The 20,727-nt window shown below is 36.0% G+C and overlaps 1 protein-coding gene across 1 annotated transcript in view; it reads left to right on the plus strand.

Annotated features, from left to right (window-relative positions):
* The window catches only part of LTN1 (listerin E3 ubiquitin protein ligase 1), a 58,923-nt gene that overhangs the window by 15,094 nt on the left and 23,102 nt on the right, over positions 1-20,727 (plus strand). Inside the window, exons 7-19 of the mRNA XM_005907820.2 lie at positions 681-854; positions 1,798-1,988; positions 3,068-3,203; positions 4,049-4,858; positions 5,545-5,586; positions 8,164-8,353; positions 9,021-9,260; positions 9,876-10,029; positions 10,826-10,970; positions 11,432-11,618; positions 13,210-13,369; positions 14,329-14,433; positions 18,056-18,198. Coding sequence (XP_005907882.2) covers positions 681-854; positions 1,798-1,988; positions 3,068-3,203; positions 4,049-4,858; positions 5,545-5,586; positions 8,164-8,353; positions 9,021-9,260; positions 9,876-10,029; positions 10,826-10,970; positions 11,432-11,618; positions 13,210-13,369; positions 14,329-14,433; positions 18,056-18,198 — 2,677 coding nt within the window. The remainder of the gene's footprint in view (positions 1-680; positions 855-1,797; positions 1,989-3,067; positions 3,204-4,048; positions 4,859-5,544; positions 5,587-8,163; positions 8,354-9,020; positions 9,261-9,875; positions 10,030-10,825; positions 10,971-11,431; positions 11,619-13,209; positions 13,370-14,328; positions 14,434-18,055; positions 18,199-20,727) is intronic.

Here is a 20,727-nt window from a genome sequence, read left to right on the forward strand (position 1 = left end):
TGCCCCACCCCTTTTTTCCTCTGTATTTATTATGTTCTCAGTACTGTGTTGAATAGAAGTGGTGGTGGCATGATGCTCTTAAACTATGAATTGTGCTCTTATTTATTTGTGTATTTACTTTTAGTTTAGAAATTGTACTTGGTTCTTTTCCAGATCTGCTGTGCTTTTTCTAAGATCCTTTTCCCTTCAAATTTCTTTAAACTTTTGTTTCTTTAAATGTAACAAAGGTTGTTGATATGAAGTTTATAACTGACAGATAATTCTAAACTTTAAAGTCTCAGGTCTCTGTATTATCTTTTGTTTCTGCTCATAGTGGCTCATAGTATCTTATTTTTTGTTTGGCTGTATTCAACTTTGTGCTGACTAGTATATTCATAGGATATGAGTCCCCAGATGAAGGCTTCTGAGACTGGAGAAGATTTCTATTTGCTTGAGCCAATGAAGAAGAAAGTTGAATTCTTTGTGCCTTCACTTTTGGCTTGGTAAATCCTAATGTCTTTTCAGCCATGTGGTGTCCTTAAGTTTTTTTAATGTTAAGATTCTTAAAAAGTTTTTTCTAACCCTTTTAGTTTTATATATGGAAGGTTAGTATAAATAACCTACCTGCCTTGGCCATAAATAAAAAAATTTTTTGTCATACCTTTACTAGACTTTAAGTCAGCTTCCACTTTTTCTTTCAGATCCGCTCAGCCTATTTTGAGTTGGTTTCTGCTTTGTGCCAGCGTATTCCACAGTTGATGAAAGATGAAGCATCCAAAGTGAGCCCGTCCGTTCTTCTTAGCATCGATGACAGTGACCCCATTGTATGCCCAGCTCTCTGGGAAGCTGTACTTTATACACTTACAACTGTGGAGGTAAGTAAGAGAGGTACGTTTAGTATATCTGGGAATACTTGTCTTCTTAACTGTATTTTTTTTCATATAGTTATTTGGCTGCGCTGGGTCTTGGTTGCAGCATGCAGGATCTTTGACCTTTGTTGTGCACGCAGGATCTTCAGCTGCAGCATGTGAGGTCTTTTAGTTGGGATCTTGAGTTGAGGCACGTGAACTCTTAGTTGCCTCTTGTGGGATCTAGTCCCCTGACCAGGGAGGGGACCCTGGGTCCTTGGCATCGGGAGCATGGAGCCTTAGCCACTGGACCACCGGGGAAGTTCCTTTAATTGTGTTTTAGAAGCCTTACATACCATGCAAGAGAGCCTATCAGGTTATAATTTTTAAAACTTGCTAGAAAAATGCTTTCTTGGACATCAAATACTTTAATCCAAAACTTAGTATAAATCTTGACTATAAAATGAAATAGAGTTTTTATTTTACTTTTAGTTTAGTCAATATCAATTCTTATACGGTTTAACGACGTCAACATATCTGAATCTTACATTTAAGACTCTAGGAGATAGTGAAGGACAGGGCAGCCTGTTGTGTGACAGTCCATGGGGTCGCAAGAGTTGGACACAACTTAGAGATTAAACAACAACAATTGCTGTCACTTTTAGAAAGCAGCTTTTTTTTTTCTTACCTTGTTTAGAAAGCAGCTTTTTTAGGAATCTTTCAAGTTAAATAATTATTTTTGATCCATATTGTTCTGGAAGCATGTTGGATACCTCATTATCATATATAATAAATTTCTTTTTGTTTTTGTTAAATTTCTTATAATTTCAAATTTTTAGTTTGTAGTGACATTTTATTTACCCCCTTTAGGTAAAATACTTGAATTTTATTTTTGAGAGTCTCTCTGTCTTTTCTCTCTGTTTATGATATCTAATTACTATTATAATCTTTTTTTTTTTAATTTGGTAAGGACTGTTGGCTTCATGTAAATGCAAAAAAAAGTGTGTTTCCCAAGCTGTCAGCTGTGGTTCGTGAAGGAGGTCGGGGTCTGGCTACTGTCATATATCCTTATCTTCTGCCCTTCATCAGCAAACTCCCTCAGTCCATTACAGATCCAAAGTTGGATTTCTTCAAGAATTTTCTCACCTCCCTAGTTGCAGGGTAAGAAATTTAAGTTTGTGTGTGTGTCTGTTTTTTTAAATAACTGTGTTTATGTAGTTGGTTTTGGCTGTGCCGGGTCTTCATTGCTGCTCGGGTTTTGCTCTAGCTGGGGGGCTACTCTCTAGTCGTGGTGCATGGGTTTCCTATTGCAGTGGCTTTGCTCCTTGCGGATCGTGGGTCTCGGGAGCACCAGCTTCAGCAGCTGTAGCACGTAGGCTCAGTAGTTGTGGCGTACAAGCTAATTGCTCTGCGACATGTGGGATCTTCCCGGATCAGGGATCGAACTTGTGTCTCCTGCATTGACAGGTAGATTCTTTACCACTGAGCCACCAGGGAAGCCCAAGGAATTTAAATTCTTGACCTTTAAAGCCAAATAGATTTTTTTTTCTTATTTTTATAAATGGATAGAATGACGTAGTTATTGTCATACTTAAATTTTCTCAAACTGTTTGCTGTTCATTAAACACTTCTAAAGTTTTCAGACAGTTACAATTGGGATTCTTTTTTGTGATGCTTTCAAGTCTTCAGTGATAGACTATAGCAGAAAGTGAGGTAAAGTATTGTAAGACCCTTTAGGTGGAATAGGCTCTTTGTCAATGACCCGTTTTTTTGTATATTGGTAAATACAAATGCCCAAATGCAGAAAATCAACTGGTGACGGGTTTTCCATTAACTTACATATAATAGCTCTTTAAACTCACACTTAAAATGTCATTTCAGTGTATTTATTGAAATTAGTAAAAGATACCCAGTTTTATTCATGATTAAACTTTTTTTTCCACAATACTACTATCTTTATTTGGTTAAGTCTTCTCTTTGAAATTTGCAGGTGGGTTGGTTCATGAATAGAAAATAAATGTTATCTTCTGTTGACCTATTTTTGAAAATATGCTTTTTTTCAGTTCAAGTTTATATTCTACTTGGGCTATATTTTGGTTGGTTGGCCTTAGTTTTTCATTTAAGAATTTTATTTTTTAGAAATTTTAGAAATTGTTTTCCATGTCTTTAGTTTGGTGTTTTTGAATTGCTTATTTTCTTTTTCATGAAAGAATAAGCCACACGTATTTATTATTTCTTAGGCTATCAACAGAAAAAACCAAAACCAGCTTTTCAGAGTGCTCAGCAGTGATATCTGCTTTTTTTGAATGCTTACGTTTTATAATGCAACAAAACTTAGGGGAGGAAGAGATAGAAGAGATGCTCGTCAATGATCAGGTATTTATATTGTGAAATTCATCAGTGCCTTTGCACACTATGTGTAAAGAATCAAACTCATTGTATTTGTTTCTGTCATTTTTATTAATTAGCCTTCCTTGTAAAGATTTCATTTTTATGATTTGCAAATTTTTATACAGTTATGTGTATCACTGACCAGATAAATAAAAATTTCTGTATTATTAGTTACTAGCATAATACCATCATGTCTAAGGGCTAGTTATTCTCTGGTTGTGCAAACCCTGTTTTAGAGAGTTGAAATGCAAAACAATTTAGAAGATTTGATTTTCAGTCTTTTGTGTTTTAAGTTATATAATAATCATCTTGTTCCTTCAAAAATATATAGTACATCTATCCTTTTGTGAATAATTGTGCTTAGCTTTTAGGACTAGTGATAAGAGCGGGTTCTGGAATAAGGTTCCTTAAGGCAGGAAATTGATTACTGTTCTAGTTGATCTCAAATATTTAATTTTCCTTACCTTTGTAATTTAAGAGAAAGCATTCTGAATTCTGTGGGTCCTATATTTCTTTCATATTGGTTTAGAAAAAAGCAAAAAACTTGAGTAAATTCAGAAGATACAAAGAAAACTGTATTACTTGTTGATGACTAATAATCTTGGTCAGTTATATTATAAAAAATAATTCACAGGAGAAACAGTGAAATCATTAGGCTCTTTGAATGATGTGAAAATTATTTTCCAGTTCAACTTAACTCTTGTCAGAGTTTGGGGGGAAAATCATGTTTTTCAGTTATTAAATAAGAAAATTTATAATGCTTTACAAATAAGGTTCACATTTTATTTCTCCTGAAAAGTGAACTTTTATATTTCTGCCCTCTCTTTCAGTTGATTCCTTTTATTGATGCAGTTCTCAAAGACCCAAAGTTGCAAGATGGGCAGCTATTTAACCATTTGGCAGAAACTTTAAGTTCCTGGGAAGCCAGAGCCGATTTGGAAAAAGATGATAAAACAGCTCGCAACTTGGAGAAAGTGCTGCTGAATTTCTGGGAAAAACTATCAGAGATCTGTGTTGAGAAAATCAATGAGCCAGAAGCCGATGTTAAGTCAGTTTTGGGTGTTTCTAACCTATTGCAGGTCCTTCAAAAGCCGAAGAGCTCCTTGAAATTGAATAAAAAAAAAGCTGGTAAGGTTAGATTTGCTGATGAGATGCCTGAAAATAATAAGGAGAATGAAAAATGTGTCTCCTCAGAGGGAGAGAACAGTGAAGGCTCTGAGTTAATGGCTGAACCTTCTGTCTCTCCGAGTTGCTCCGACCTTATATCCCCGCTGAGGAAAAAACCTTTGGAAGACTTAGTCTGTAAACTGGCAGAGATGAGCATTAATTACGTCAATGAACAAAAGTCAGAGCAACATCTCAGGTTTCTTTCCACCCTGCTCAACTCATTCTCATCAACCCAAGTGTTTAAAGTGCTGCTAGGTGATGAAAAACAGAGCACTGTCAAAGGCAAGCCTCTTGAAATAGCCAAACTTGTACAAAAAAATCCCGCGGTACAATTTCTATACCAGAAAATAACAGGTTGGCTAAATGAAGATCAAAGGAAGGATGCCGGTTTCTTGGTGGACATTCTGTACAGTGCCCTCTGTTGCTGTGATAGTAATGTGGAAAGAAAAGCTATTCTGGATGATCTTATTGAGGTATTACTGCTCTGTACCTTAAAAAAAAATAATTCTATTTATTTATTTTTGGCTGCGCTGGGTCTTCATTGCTGAGCGGACTTCTCTCTAGTTGCCGCGAGTGGGGGCTACTCTCTGGTGGCGCGCGGGCTTCTCACTGCAGCGGCTTCTCTTGAGGAGCACAGGCTCTAGGCACTCGGGCCTCAGTAGCTGCGGCTCACGGGCCCAACAGTTGTGGCTCCCAGGCTCTAGAGCACAGGCTCGGTAGTTGTGGTGCAAGGGCTTCGTTGCTCCACGGCGTGTGGAATCCTCCTAGATGGGAGGGAACCCGTGTCTCCTGCTTTGGCAGGTGGATTCTTTACCACCAAGTCACCTGGGAAGCCCTGTTCTCTTTAAAAACTGTAGTGGTTTACACTGGCGCACTGATAACGTGTGAGTAGAATGAGACCCGGATGGGGGTTATTTAGAATCGTTTCTTGACTATGAATGTCAGTTTGCGGACAGTGTACTCTTGATTGGGATTACGAAGTATGTGAGACAGGATGATAAAAACTTGGTAATGAAAGGGTAGGTTCTTGGAGTCTTTAAAGTTGGACTAGCTAAAAAGCATTTTAGTTTTGTAGTGATTCCACACTCAACTCTACTTGTAAAAAGTTTTACCAGTTACTGTTTGTTCTAGCAGATTGTTTCTCTTTTTCTTCTTTTAGGTAGAGCTGAAATGGAACTCTATTCTTCAGATCATTGAAAAGGTACCTTAGAAATACTCTCCTTTTTCTGTATTTATAGGTGTAGGGGAAAAAAAAAAAAACTACAGCCATATTCATGTACTAGTATGTGATCAGGTGTCTCTGTTAAAGAACTTGCTTATTATTGTAACTTTCTTCTCATATTTTGGGAAGACTTAACGGTGTTCACCTTTCTATAGAATTATTTTTCTGGTTAGGAATATTAGGGAAGAATGAACAGATTCCTGAAAATCTAATGTTTCTTCCCTAGTGGGTAACAAAGGAAGAGTTAAATGCTTTATCTTTTATCTTAGTTTATATTTTAAGCTAAGGTTTTCTCTGTTACTCTAGTTATTTTTTCGTCTGTAGAGATGGATTGAGTGTTTCTAGCTTTAAGTAAAATGCACCAATAAATTAAGTTTGTTTTGCCCTAGAGTACTATACAGGCAAACTAAAGTCTTCCCACTTTTATTTAATTGCCATTTGACTAAGGAAGAAAATGAGTGATGAGAATAATAAAAAGAAGTCAAGGAACATAACAATTTAGAAAATTTTCTAAATGACTTAAGTATTCTTTCCTAATGAAGTTGTAAATTATATAATGTAACAGTTTCCAACCAAAGAAATATTATGACGAGTTACCTAAAAGTTTTCCTTTTTTAAAAGCATTTTTACATTATTTTAAAATTTTACATACATAACTCTAGTTTATGAAAATTTTTCTTTTTTCCTGTCTTTTAAAGTTACGGTAAAAAAACACATAAACTGTATCATCTTTAACCATTTCTAAGTACAGTTTAGTAGTGTTAGAAGTGTTGTGTTAATATTAAGTGAATATTAGAAGTGTTAAGTGTTAATATTTACGTTATTGTGCAACTAATCTCTAGTACTTTTTCACCTTGCAACATTGAAACTCTATACCCATTAAGCAAAAACTCCCCATTTCCTCCAACAGTTTATTTTGTACAAAATAAACACTGAGTGTTGATTTACTCTTTTTCAATGAGAAATCTAATTTATTAGGCACACCATTTGAATTACTTTATCCATTACCTCTTTCCCTATAGGTAGGCGACATGAAAAGCCAAATTATGATAAAGCTTCTGGATAAGTCTAAAATCAGAGCAAAAGTAGTTAATAATTTGATAAGAGAAGATTGATACATCTGTTTCCAACTTAGGGAGGTACCTGCCACATAGTTCAGATGTCTCTGTTTGGAAGGCTTGGGCAGGGTTTGGGAGTTCATAGCCAGTGTTAGCCTCTGTACTTCCATGCCTGACTAGCTTCCCTATCCTCTGGTCAGATTCTTTCTGTGAAAGTGTTAAAACATTGAGAAGTTGGACTTCATGTCTTGATAACCTGAGAGACTTTTTATTCAGGATTTTACTTTCTGGATTCTATAGAATTCTATAGATTGGTTTTATTTGGTAAGCTATCTTAGGAAAGCCAATATTAATACCCATCTAAATTCTAGTTTTTCTTATGTTTTTATGCAATCTCATACTTTATGAGCAGAATCCTAAAGCCAGCTTCTTTAAAAACAAACCTGAATTTTGTAACTGGAAAGGACCTTAGAGATTTTCTAAGTTAATGTTTATTTTTTAAATTAAGAAATAGGTCCGGCTTTAAATTAAGAAATAGGTCAAGAGCTTTGTATAAGGTCATAAAGCCAGAATAGTGATAAAGCTTGGGCTAAAATAAAAGCTCTCGTTACCTACAATATTTTAAATAAGGAGATAAAATAATTTTTCAGACACTACCCAATCTGCATTTGGATTTTTTTTTTCCAGATTGCTTTGAAATGAACCAGGTTGCAAATTCCTTTCTTCTCAGCCCTTATACCAAAAGAAGCTCTGGGAACATGGATCACCATGCTTTTGGGGGTGGATTTACAGTTTTTTTCCTTGCCTTCCTCACCCCCTGAAAATAAACCAGTTGCTGTCAGATATCTGGCCTCAGTAACTATTTCATAAAATTTGGGCAAATAATAAGTCCCATTGTTCATATTGAAGTAATTTGCCGCTATTATATGTTAATTATTCTTTAATTTTAACAAAATTAATGAACAACAGTTTAATATTTGTAAAGCATTTTAAAATCTGTCTTTAAAGTTCATCCATTCATTATTCATTGAACATATCTACAGTGTTGATAGCAGGTATCAAAGAAGTTTAAGACAGTCTCTGCTCTCAAGGAACTTACAGTTTCATTGGAAACAAGACATACACAGATGAAACATTATTTGCTCTAGAAATTCAGAGAAAAGCAATGATGAGTATGGGCTGTTATGGGAGACTTCACAAAGCAGGTGGGATTTATACTGAATATAGTAATGGATGTAATTTTGATAAATAAAAGAGAGAGGGAATATTTATGGTTGAGAAGCTAGCATGAACAAAGCATGGAAGTGTACATAAGCGAGACTTAGTGGGAAGTAGGGAAGATACCAGCTTTGTTAAGCACTTGAGGAGGAGGAGTGGGGGATAAAGTTGGGGCCATGCTGATGAAGGGAGGTACTAAGTTGCAGGTAATATTTTGGGCAGGTACACTTTGTTTTTTTAATCTTTATCCTAATCTTTGGTACAATTTTTATGGTTTTAGGCATGCTCTAGTTCAGATAATCATGCTTTAGTAACACCTTGGCTCAAAGGAGATATCCTTGGAGAGAAATTGGTAACCTTGGCAGAGCATCTTTGTAACAAAGACTTGGAATCCACAGTATCTTCTGAACCTTACTTCTCAGAAAGATGGACTCTTTTAAGCATGGTGTTATCCCAACATGTTAAAAACGGTAGGTAAAAGTATGGCTTGTTTTTTCAGTAGGAAGGGAGTCATTCTTTTTCACCTTTTTTGGGGGATTCCATGTTTTTAGTTAGCATAGTATTAGTTGAGAACAGCAGGATTTAGTTCATTCAGATACCTTAATCTTGTAAACACCCTGTTGTTGTTCAGTCGCTCAGTTGTGCCCGGCTCTTTGCACCCTGTGGACTGCAGCACGCCAGGCTTCCCTGTCCTTCCCCATCTGCAGGAGTTTGCTCAAGCTCATGTCCGTTGAGTCAGGGATGCCATCCAACCATCTGTCCTCTGACGTCCCTTTCTCCTTTGTAACATGATTTGAGATGTTTAATGTTTTTACTTTTATATTTTAAAGGGATTTAAATTTAACCGTTCACTCTAATTTTGTCTTTTTGCCTTAATTAAAACTTTTATGTGAAGGCTTTTATGTGTGATGGAACAGATTGATTTATTGATGTAATTTTATTCTATCTAATACATAAACACCTTGTTTTTTAAAACAACGATGTGTTTTTTAAAAAACACATGGAAAGACAAGGTGGAATGTTAACCCAAAGTAAAGTATTAAAATACACCGATTGAAAAATGAAAAACGAAAGTTGAAAAAAAGAAAATTCACTGTTCATATTATTTATTTTGTCTGTCTGAATTTTTTTCTCTAGATTACTTGATTGGAGAAGTTTATGTTGAAAGAATTATTGTTAAACTTCATGAAACTTTATCCAAAGCAAAGAAATTGTCAGAAGCTGAAAATAATGACTCATCAGTGTCTTTTATCTGTGATGTGGCCTATAACTATTTCAGCTCAGCGAAAGGATGCTTGCTAATGCCATCATCTGAAGATTTATTATTAACTCTCTTTCAGTTATGTGCTGAGAGCAAAGAAAAAACACATTTGCCAGGTAATAGCCTACTGCTCAAATGTTTTGTTGGGATTCTCCGGCTCTGACCTTCATAGTGTAAGTGCCCAGGCTTTATTAATTGAATAATAATGTGTTTGCGAGTTGAAAGCATTTCAAGTAAAGGGCTACAAATCTTAAAACATTTTGAGCTTTAGAAACCCAAGTTTCTAAACCAAGATGAATGTAGACCTTTTCTCTCAAGTTCTGACTTGATGTTGAGGGAACCGTTTAGAAGCAGCTGTGATAGATGAATTAGTCCTTAGCCCTTCACTCAGTATCTCTGGCAAGTTTTTAATTTCTTGATGCCTCAGTTTCCATATTCATAAAGGGATATATTAATATCTCATTCTCTTCATAGTTAGAAACATTCAATCTTGGTATATATTAAAATGAAATTGAGGTTCTTACCGTTTTTACATTTGTATGGCATGAACTAGCTTGTATCATCACATATTTATGACATAGTTATTTTGTTTTGACAAGCAAATAATAGTTTTATGCTTTCTTAATGGTACCTTAAAAATCTCAGATCTGCAGTGAGTGCTTTAAAGCATTTTGTATTGCTTATAGTTAGTTTAGAGGGACAACAAATTACTGTTGACATCTTGATTTTAGACTTTATCATCAGTAAACTGAAAAATACTTGGCTCTCTGGTGTGAATTTATTGGTTCATCGAACTGGTGACACATTTAAACAGAGCACCTTCCTACGTTTATCTGCTCTGTGGCTGAAGAACCAAGTTCAGTCTTCGACTTTGGATGTCACAAGGTAACCTTTTTTTGATGCTCATTTGCAGAATATCTCTTTAATAACTGATCATTGTCCTTAAATAAGTTTTCATCATTAGTGTGAGTGCCTGTGAAAAATGACTTGTTACATAAGAAACCTACAGGATTCTAAGAGAAGATCCAAATAGGTTTTTCCAAAAGGATTTGTTCTAATGAACATCCTTTTGAACTCAAGTAATTGAAGAATGATTTGTTTTCGCTTACCTGCTGAACTCCTGGCTTATGGTCACTGATGTGATAGCTTTCTGTCCTGGGCTTGCACTGGTGTGGACTGTGACTCTGTAACTTCTCGTGGCCACCACAGACACTGATTGTCCTTCATTGTTGGTTTCTTGGGGGGGTCTGATAGACACTGTTGTAAGTAATTGAAATTGCAGGTGTTTTTCACATCTCGTACTTAAATCCACAAATATATAAAAAAATGAAAATTAAGAGAACACGTCCAGAGCTGCCATGGTTGGGTTAAATCTTTCTCTGAGTATCATGCTCTTTTCATGAAATGAAATATCTGTATTTCAGAAATACCTGACCTGAAATAGGTCTCCTTCATTCTGAAATAGAAACAGCACTTAATTTCAAATTATGAATGTTGGATGAAATCCCCTATTCGCTTGTGTGTCATTCACGAGAGGAGGGTGGAGGTGTCACTTACCTTTATTTTTATTTGTCTTTTTGCTCAGGTAAACTGTTATCTGATAGGGTATTTAATGTTTACCCGGGTGTTCAGATTGGTTGTAGCATAACTACAGCAGTTAAGTTCCTTGCTTTATTTTCAGTCTTCAGGTGCTTTTGTCTGCTGTTGATGATTTGCTAAATGCGCTTCTAGAGAGTAAAGATGCTAATCTCCTGGGAACTTATATTGGAAGCGTAATGCCAGACAACAGTGAATGGGAAAAAATGAGACAGTCTCTTCCCGTACAGGTATGTTTGATATTGGAGAGTGCTCATATCATTCCTGAAGTTTGTATTTCATGCAGGCTTAAATATTTTAATTTTATTCTGGGAAAGAGAAAATGTAAATGAAATGTGTATCTTACTTTCCCTTTCTGCCTTTGAATGCTCATATATTGGATATTTGATCTTTACAAGACAGCAGTTGACACGACAGTTGACAGCGAATAGGATATAGTTCTGTCCTGAAGGTACCCTAAAATACACACCTTGATAATTTCTGCTAGTAGAAACTGAATTTCTAGGCTTCTGTGCTTTTACTAGTAAACTAGCAATAGCTTCCTTTTTGAAATTATTCTAAGAACATTTTGAAGATAGTCTACTAACTTCATCGTTGTTCCCTGCCTTAATTGTGTAGGTAGTAAATAATTTAGACTGTTGAATGATTTTGTATATAATTTAAGGTTGTTTTTTTTTTTTTTTTTTTACAGTGGTTGCATAGGCCTCTTTTAGAAGGAAGATTGAGTTTGAATTATGAGGGTTTCAAAACAGATTTTAAAGAGCAAGATACAAAGAAACTTCCCAGCCATTTGTGTACTTCAGCATTATTGAGTAAAATGATAGTAGTTGCACTGAAAAAGGAAACAGTCCTAGAAAATAATGAACTTGACAAAATAAGTAAGTATATATGAACATTCAGATAAATACATGTAAGTCTTGAATAAGTTAAAATTAATTAAAATCTTGAATTTAATTAAAATTAATTAAAAATTTGAAATAATTTTGATTATACTTTAAATTTTTAAAGAATGAAAAATCTTCAGCTCCTTTTAATTATTTTAGTGATGAGAAATTGAGGCCTTTCAAGAGATGAATGTTAAATTGCAAATCAGATAGACTCATACCAAAAAATCTTGCTATAGTCTTGTTATCAGTAGAGCAGAATTTGGTGGCTCAGTCGGTACAGAATCTGCCTGCAATATGGGAGACCCAGGTTCGATCTGTGGGTGGGGAAGATCCCCTAGAGAAGGAAATGGCAACTCACTCCAGTATTCTTCCTGGAAAATCCCATGGACAGAGGAGCCTGGCAGGCTGCAGCCCATGGGGTTGCAAAGAGTCAGGACATGACTGAGCGAGTAAACCACCACCACAGTTACTTTAGCTGGCATGACATCAATAAAAGCAGACCCTGTAGCACATAACCCTGAGGAAAATGGTTAAACAAGTCTTGTGTTTCATCAGGGATTCTGAATTTTCAGTTAATTTTTGGATCAGTCCTTTTGTATAGGGCTATAATTTTTTCCCCAGCAAGTGGTCATTCAGATGTTGAATTTCAAAAGGATTTGGAAAATCCCCCATTCTAGGAAATGGTATAGCATTGTAGGTAGCCATGTGACCTGTACAAAATAATTTGAAAGGTGGAGGACTTGAATAATTCTTGTGTCGGGCTTGGTTGTAAGCCCTCAGTGGAGTATGGTTGCTAGCAGAAGAGAATATATGCCTATGAAAGAAAGCTGGAAACACCTTTTACGGTGAGCCAGCTCCACCTGCAGTTAAGGTCAAGGAGCTTAGCCTGCTGTTTACTCAGTGAATTTGTCCAAAAACAACACTGGGAATTAGGGTAATAATTTTTGTTGTTTTTCTTAATCTGGAGCTTTCAAGGGACGGGGTTAGATTTTGAACCAGGTTTCAAGTCTCTCGACTCCAAAATCCATACCTGGAGAGTTGTGACTGATTGTGTATTAAGAACCTGTGGTATGGCCAGATTTCGTGAGACTCAGCCATTCTTGCAGCAGTCCCCTGAGGTAGATTTATCGTATCCTGGTTGATAACAGTGTATGCAGCTCTTCTGAATCCAGACTGGCCTGTCACCGAGGCCCTTCCCTGTGTGCTGCGTCATGCTCTCTTCCTTAACACATTGACTTGAACTTCTCAGGTCTTGGGTCCTGTAGTTGTTTATCCTGGATGCAGCTTCTACCATTTGTGGCAAAAACAGTAGGGAGATTCTTGTAGCATCTCTGATAACTTCGGTTCCTGTCACTTTCTTAACTCGCCAGAAAAGGGACCAAGTAAGGTTTGGGAGAGGAGTGGTGTTTTGTATCCGATACGGTCAGTTTTCATTATAATTGTATATCAAGGAGCTGGAAATCAGTTCATGGATGTTTTAGAATTGGTGGGCACAGCGGTGTTAGAGAACAGGAGACAAGTGAGGGGAACTGGAAGTGCCGTTCACAAAGTGCACCCGATAATGTGCTGTCCATTCTGTTAGTTGCAGAACTGCTCTATTCATTGCAGTGGTATGAAGAATTAGACAATCCACCTATTTTCCTAACTGGATTTTGTGAAATGCTTCAGAAAATGAATATCACGTATGATAACTTACGTGGACTTGGTAATACTTCCGGCCTTCTGCAGCTGTTATTTGACAGGTGGGAACCTCTTTTCAATTTCTATTTCATGAGTATTTTGCTAGTTTATGGTTTTGTGTCTGTAAAATGTAAGCCCACTTCATGCTAATCTTTGAATCAGAGGGTTGTTGTAAATTAATCCCAGTTGTTAATGATAAATACTTCATGGGTACTAAGTACTTGATTTCTTCCTCTGGGAGATATTTGTACTTTGCCTGTGTTATTAAATCCATGAATATGATGCAAGGGGCAGATGACAGTGAAAGAGAGAGAGTCCTGTAGAAGTTGTTTTAATTTGTCATATGTGACCCATCCTTCCACTTAAAATTTCCAAGGTAAAATTTAGCCTTTTATCTTGTATGTTATTTCCTGCAGGTTTGGCTTAATATCATAACCACAAAACCCTTGCCCCTCGATGAGGAAATAGGTATGAAGAATTGTCGTAGAGGTTATAGTGGTCTGATGTTTAGTTGGTTGAAATTATCCTGTTGAACTGCTTTCTCCTGAAGAGTTTTACATTTGCCTGTAGTATTTTTCGTATGCTTTGCAGTATCAGAGGCCTCAGACTGAACAGGTCTTCCTCTCCAGTCCCCCTACCCTTACTTGACTCGCAGAACTTTCCTCAGTGGATGTTAATGCCCTCCTTGGTTCCTCAGCTTCAGCAATCCTTGGTCTCCTCTGGGTCTTCTCTGTCCTCTTTCCGGCTGCAGCTTCTGATGCTCCAGCTTAATCCTTAAGGTCCTTTCCCCTTTTGGGATGAAGGGGCTTTGGGATTGCCTTGGTGAGAGCTCAGTAAAGGAGTTTCAGAAGCCTAAGTTGCCAGTCCTTTTGGTAACGGCAGTTATTTACGTGCAAAAGTACTGTGTGAATTGATACCCTGACAAGGTGTTTTATTTAGTTCTGTAAAAGGACTCCAGGTAAGCAACTGTGTCAAAACATTAAGTATACTTTCAAAACAGAATGTTTGTTTTCTTTTTTAGATCCAGGAAAAACGGCACCCTTTGGTCTCTTATTATTGCTAAGTTGATCCTTTCCCGAAGTGTTTCATCTGATGAAGTAAAACAGCATTATAGGAGAAAAGAAGGGTATTTTTATTTTAAATACTTTTACTTTGAAATTTATTATGATTGGTCACTCTGCCAACCCTTGACTAACAAACAGTGTGTAATGAATCAGGAAAACAAATTTTAGGACATGAGGAAATTAAATGAAAAAATATGAGACTTAAAGAGTATAAAACAGTTCCAATCATTTTACGTTGAGGACCCATACTTTTTTAATAGGTGCTTTTAACCTTAAAACATTTTGTTGAAGAATTTAATATGTGCTTTAAATAATTAGCATTTGATAGCTTATTCTCTTTTACTCAGAAATCTATCGGGTAGAATCTTTTTCCCTCTCTCTCACATCCTTCTATCCCTTTATTTAGCTAAAGGGAAGTGATAAGGAAAGTTACTTACTCTTCAAAAGGATGATCATCCCACTGAAGTGAATTCTAAAAAGACAATAAATATATTCCTAAGGCAAAGAAATAGTGAGGTTGGACATACTAGAGATTTACTAGAGTTGATTATATTAGAGAAGCTGAGCATTCAGATTAAACACTTACCTGAAATTTACCAAGAGGCATTTTGAATTTACAGATTTATCAAAAAGAATTTGGAAACTATATATATGTTTATACGTGTGTGTGTGTATATATACACATATAATGTATATGTGTGTATATATATATATATATATATATATATATATATATATATATGTTCTGGCACAGTAAAATTGTAAGCTAAATTTTGATTTTTAAGTCTTAACTTTTTGAAATTTACTGTTTTGAGTTCAGTTAATGTGGATTATAGGTTTACATGCAATTATAAGAAACACAAAGAGATTCTGTGTACCTTTCACTTAGTTTCTTCCAAACGGTGCCATTTTGAATAACTTTGGTGCAATTTCACAACCAAGAAATGACATTGATATAGTTCATTGACTGGGTTAACTTGCACCCACGTGTGTGCTCTGTAGATCAGAGCACACATGTGTTACCACCACATTCCAAGACACAGAATAGTTGTATCATAATGATCCCTTGTGGTACCTTTTCTTGCCACAGCCACCTGCCCTCCTGCCATTCTCTTCCTCTCTGGCAACCAGTAATCTATTCTTTCTATAATTTTTACCATTTTAGGAATGTTATATAAATGGAGTCATACAGCATATGATCTTTTGATATTTAGCTTTTTTTATTCAGCATAATTAAAAATTTTTTTCTGTTTACATGAGTCATAGGGAATTAACTAAAGAACTGCTGGAACTAATTACAAGTGAGATGGATATATACTTGACATACAAAAGTCAGTATCTTTCTTATTCACCAGTTATAATCAATTTAAAAATGCCATAGGAAAAAAGAGATTCTTTTCACATTGACAACAAAACTGTAAATATTTAGAAATAAATTTAACGAAAAATTACAATTGTAAAACTTAAAGATCACAAAACAAAGTGGGGAGATAAATTGTAAAAATTGTTGTATCTAATTTCAGTGTAATGTTAGTCAAAATTTCAGCAGCAATTTTTGAAAAACTTTACAAAGTCTTCTAAACATGGTATGCATTTAAAGGAAAAAATGCTCAAGAATAGCTAGGAAATTTATGAAAGAGAAAAGTGAAAAGGACTTGCCCTACCAACACAGTGATTAAGCAGTATGAAATTGGTGAATAAATATATCCTTGGATCAAAGTATGGAGTCCAAAAACCAATGCATGCATAAATGAAAATTTAGTTTTTGATACAGGTGGTCTTTCAGATGAATGAGATAGGAAAATTGGACCTATGTTTGAAAAAAAAAGTGAGACCCACTCCCTTACATTATACATTAAAGTAAGGTCCAGATGAAAATTAAATCTTATAAAAGTTTTTGGGAAAATAAGAAACTGTATAGCCTTGGCACAGGGAAGATCTTAAGCATAGCACAAATCCAGAATCCATAGAAGAAATAGTAGGTACCTGACTTTGTAAAACAAAAACCTTTGTGTCCATCAACAGATGAATGGATAAACAAAAATGTATGCGTTATAATGAAGTATTATTCTGCCTTAAAAAGGAAGGAAATTTTGACATACTGAAATGTAGGTGAACCTTGAGGACATTATGCTAAGTGAAATAAAGCAGTCACGAAAAGACAAATACTGTGTGATTCCACTTATATGAGGTACTTAGGCATATTCATAGAGACGGAAAGTCAAATGGTGGTTGTCAGGGGCTGAATGGAAGGAAGATGGGGAGTTCTTATTTAATGGACAGAGTTTCAGTTTTGTAAAATGAAAAAGTTCTGGAGGTTTGTTGCACAACAGTGTGAATGAACTTAACATCACTGAACTGTAGACTTAAAAATAGTTAATCTGGGGGACTTCCCTGATGGTCCAGTGGTTAAGACTCCATGCTTCCAATGCAGGAGGCATGTGTTCTACCCCTGGTCGGGGAACTGATCCCTCATGCTGCACAGCATGACCAAAAAAATTTTTTTTTTAATTAAAATAGTATGGTAAATTTTACATAATGTTACATATTTTACCACAGTTAAAAAAGAAAACTTCTGTATGATAAAAATACAGTATAAAGGATAGGTGGAAAAATAGAGGAAAATACTTGTTAATTAATAAAGAATTAATGTTCATAATATAAATAGTTTCTAGTAATTAAACTAGTCAAACTGAAGAATGTGTCAAGGACTTGAACAGGTAATTCATAGATGAAATAGTCAAAGGTAATTCATTTATGAAATGTGGAATAGGAAAGGATTTGCTTTGTTAATAATGACAAATACAAAGGAGTATATAGTTTATCTACCTTATTGCCAGGAATTAAAAAGGATTATTAGGTGTGCAGCAGAAAAGTCAAACTTGTACATTTTTGGTGAAAATGTGAATTTATTCTTCTTTGAAGAAAAACTTGAGATTATCAAAATATAATACATGCAGATCCTTTGATTTTGAAGTTCTACCTCCAGGAATCTAGCCTAAAGAGGTGTTTGCACATATACAGAATAGTACTTGTTCAAGGACAGTTATTATAGTGTTATTTGTAAGAGCAAAAATTTGATGGAAAAATCCTAAATGTTCACTAATAGAAAAATAGTTAAATTATGATTGTATGAAATATTTTGGTTTTGTTTTTTATTTAGATATGTAGTTTTAAAATAGAATACTTTGTACCTATATGTTCTGCTGTAAAGTGGTCTAGAAAGTATATAAGTATCAGGTAATATAAAATTTAGATACATAAAACCCAAGGATATATATGCATATATATGAGTATCATTTCATATATAAGTATCATTTCATATGAGCAATATGTAACTGGTCCTCTTTAAATTGAGTCAGTTGGCTCTTAATGACAGCATAATCATGTACTGTTTGTATAATTTTAAAAAATCATCTTTGGGGAAAGTTATATATGCTTATTTTTTGAAAATCAGAAACGTGAAAAAGAGAAGCAGAAAAAAATAATTGTCCACAGTTTCATCAAACAGAATCAGCAAGAGTCAACCTCTTTCATAGTTTCTTTTATTCTTTTTCTATTCAGTTATTTTATATAGTGGAAATTTTAGTCTTTTTAAATTGTATGAATAAGAGGAATTTTCTGAAATAACTAAATATTTAGGATAAATATAATTCACACCTTTTTTTTCCCCTCTTTAAACAGTTTTTTTCCACTAACAGAAGGCAATATGCATACTATTCAAAGTCTCTGTCCATTTTTGTCAAAAGAAGACAAGAAAGAATTCATTGCTCAGTGTATACCTGCCCTTTTGGCCTGGACCAAGGAAGATGTTTGCCATATTAATGGTTAGTTACTTGGTAATAAATATTTCATTAATTTAATTATTGCTTGAGATGAAAGAAGTGTTTCTTAACATCTAAATCCAAATCTGACAGAGATAAATTATAGCTTATTTTTTTCCTAGTTAATATTCTTGCTACATAACAAGTTGACTCAATAGGGTAAGTGTCGTTCATTGGAGAGTGACTGTTACTTTGCAGTATCGAAATGCTGCAGCCTAAGGGAAGGTGTGTAACCACAGGTACCCTCTAATCATTTCTGTACTGTGTGTAGCTCTTCTTAGCTATACGTCATTTCCCCCTAGTCAACCGATGAGTCAACTTACAAAAGCAAAAGAGGAAACAGCTTTTGTTGTGTTTTAAACTTTTCGGACATTCTGTACTCTTGTTAGTTCCTTTACTTGCTAATTTAACAAGCACTTATTGAGCCCTGACTATGTGGCAGTTTCTTTTGTAGAGAAGAAGATAGATGTAAAGTTATATGATAACTGATATAGCAAAAATTTATCTTATGTGCAGAAGTGCAGAAAAGGATTTTCCACTTTGCTTTGAGATAGCAGTGGCTATTTCACAAAAAGAAATATTTTAGTAGTGGTAAAAGGACTTTTCCTTAGAGTTAGAGAAAGACATTCCAGGTTCACAGAAACTAGAAGAGTGCAGGTAGCTTCATTTTGGTTGGATTTAAGGTAGAAAGTTGGGACAAAGAGTATTAGGGTGCACAAGAATATAGATCTTGAGAATGGTAGGGCACAGATCATAAAGGCCTCATTTTGTCGGTTAAGGAGTTTGGACTTTAAGCGATAGGAGGTAAGGAACTGTTGGCCCAAATTAGGTAGGAAAGTAGTCAGACTGTCTTATTCACATTAGAAAGATTATCTTGACAGCTGTGTGAAGGGTGGATATGGGAGAAGAGAGAAATTAGGGGTAGAAGACTAGATAGATAGAGAGCCATTCGAATAATCAAAATGAGAGGAAAGAGCTCTTGAGTCAAGGCACAGAGGGAAGAGTGGAGATGGAATTGAGAGAGGTAGGAAGTAGACTTGTTGGGGCTCTGTGGTTATGTTTCTGGATTGGGCAGATGGGAGTACCATGAGGCCTTATAGGAAACCCTGCCAGGAGACTTCAGGGCTGGACACAGAGTGGCGAAGGAGTGTACAGGGAGCTGATGTTAAGGTTTGGACGCATGAGATTACGATTAAGGTGGCTATGGAATAAGTACTCAAATGGGGATTGTCAGTAAGCAGTAGGCTGTTGGCTAGATGGAAATACTGCTTTCAGAGTCCATGCCAGGTAGGTGGTAGTATAATCTGTAAATGAAGATGAGCTTGTTGGGGAGAGTGAAGCGTGAAAAGAATATCAAGGGAACACCAGTATGTAGATTTAAGGGGTATGTAGGTAAAGGGACACTTGAGAATAAGGACTGAAGGTTAAAAAAAAAGGAAGCAAGAGTTTAGGTAATATTCATCACCTGTTAAATGCCACAGCTCAGATGAAATTAGAGACTGAAATGTGGAATGAACAGTGGTGAAAAAGTAGGGCCAGATAGTCTGTTCTTAAGGGTTTGGTAGAAAGGGACATACGGGGCTTCCCTGGTGGCTCAGTGGTAAAGAATCCGCCTGCCAATGCAGGAGACACGGGTTCAATCCCTGATCCCGGAAGATCCCACATGCTGCGGAGCAACTAAGGCCATGCGCCACAGCTGTTGAGCCTGTGCTCTCGAGCCGGGAGCTGCAACTGCTGAAGCTTGCGTGCCCTAGAGCCCCTGCTCCACAACAAGAGGAGCCAACCCACTGAGAAGCCTACACACAGCAATTAGAAGCCTTCAGTCACCGCAACTAGAGAAAAGCCTGTGCCAAATGAAGACCCAGCACAACCACAAATAAAATTTGGAAAAAAAAAAAAGGAGGGGAAGTGGAAAGAAGTGAAAGCTGGACATGAATACAGAGTCAAAGGGGGAGAGGGAGGAATAGAAGACAGAATAATGTATGGTAGTTCCCACTGAGAAGAAGAGAGAGGAGGGCGTGTAGGATTGGATCGAGAGCAGTTAGAAAAAAATCACCATGACAGAAACAGATTTAGAGAGCAAACTTATGGCTACCAGGGGGAAAGGTGGGGAGGAAGAGAGTTTGGGGCTGACATAAACACACCACTGTATGTAAAATGGATAACCATCAAGGACCTACTGTATAGCACAGGGGACTCTGCTCAGTATTACGTAGCAACCTAGAAGGGAAAAGGATGTGAAAAAGAATAGACGTATGTAACATGTATAACTAAAGCACTTTGCTGTACACCCGAAACTCACACAACGTTGTTAATCAACTGTAGTCCAATGGGACATAAAATAAATAAATAAATAAAGGGAAAAAAGAAGATATCAACCATGTATAAGTGGAGCTTAGGTAAGGAGAGCTGTTGGGCGGATGCAGATGTAGATACAGAGAGTGTAGAAGGGGTTGGGAACTTCATGGCATCATGTCTCTTTAGGTTGTCTGATGAGTGGCAATGGGATTGTGTTTTTTAAGAAAGGTAGTA

The sequence above is a fragment of the Bos mutus genome, chromosome 1 (assembly GCF_027580195.1).
Source record: "Bos mutus isolate GX-2022 chromosome 1, NWIPB_WYAK_1.1, whole genome shotgun sequence".
Classification (NCBI taxonomy): domain Eukaryota; kingdom Metazoa; phylum Chordata; class Mammalia; order Artiodactyla; family Bovidae; genus Bos; species Bos mutus.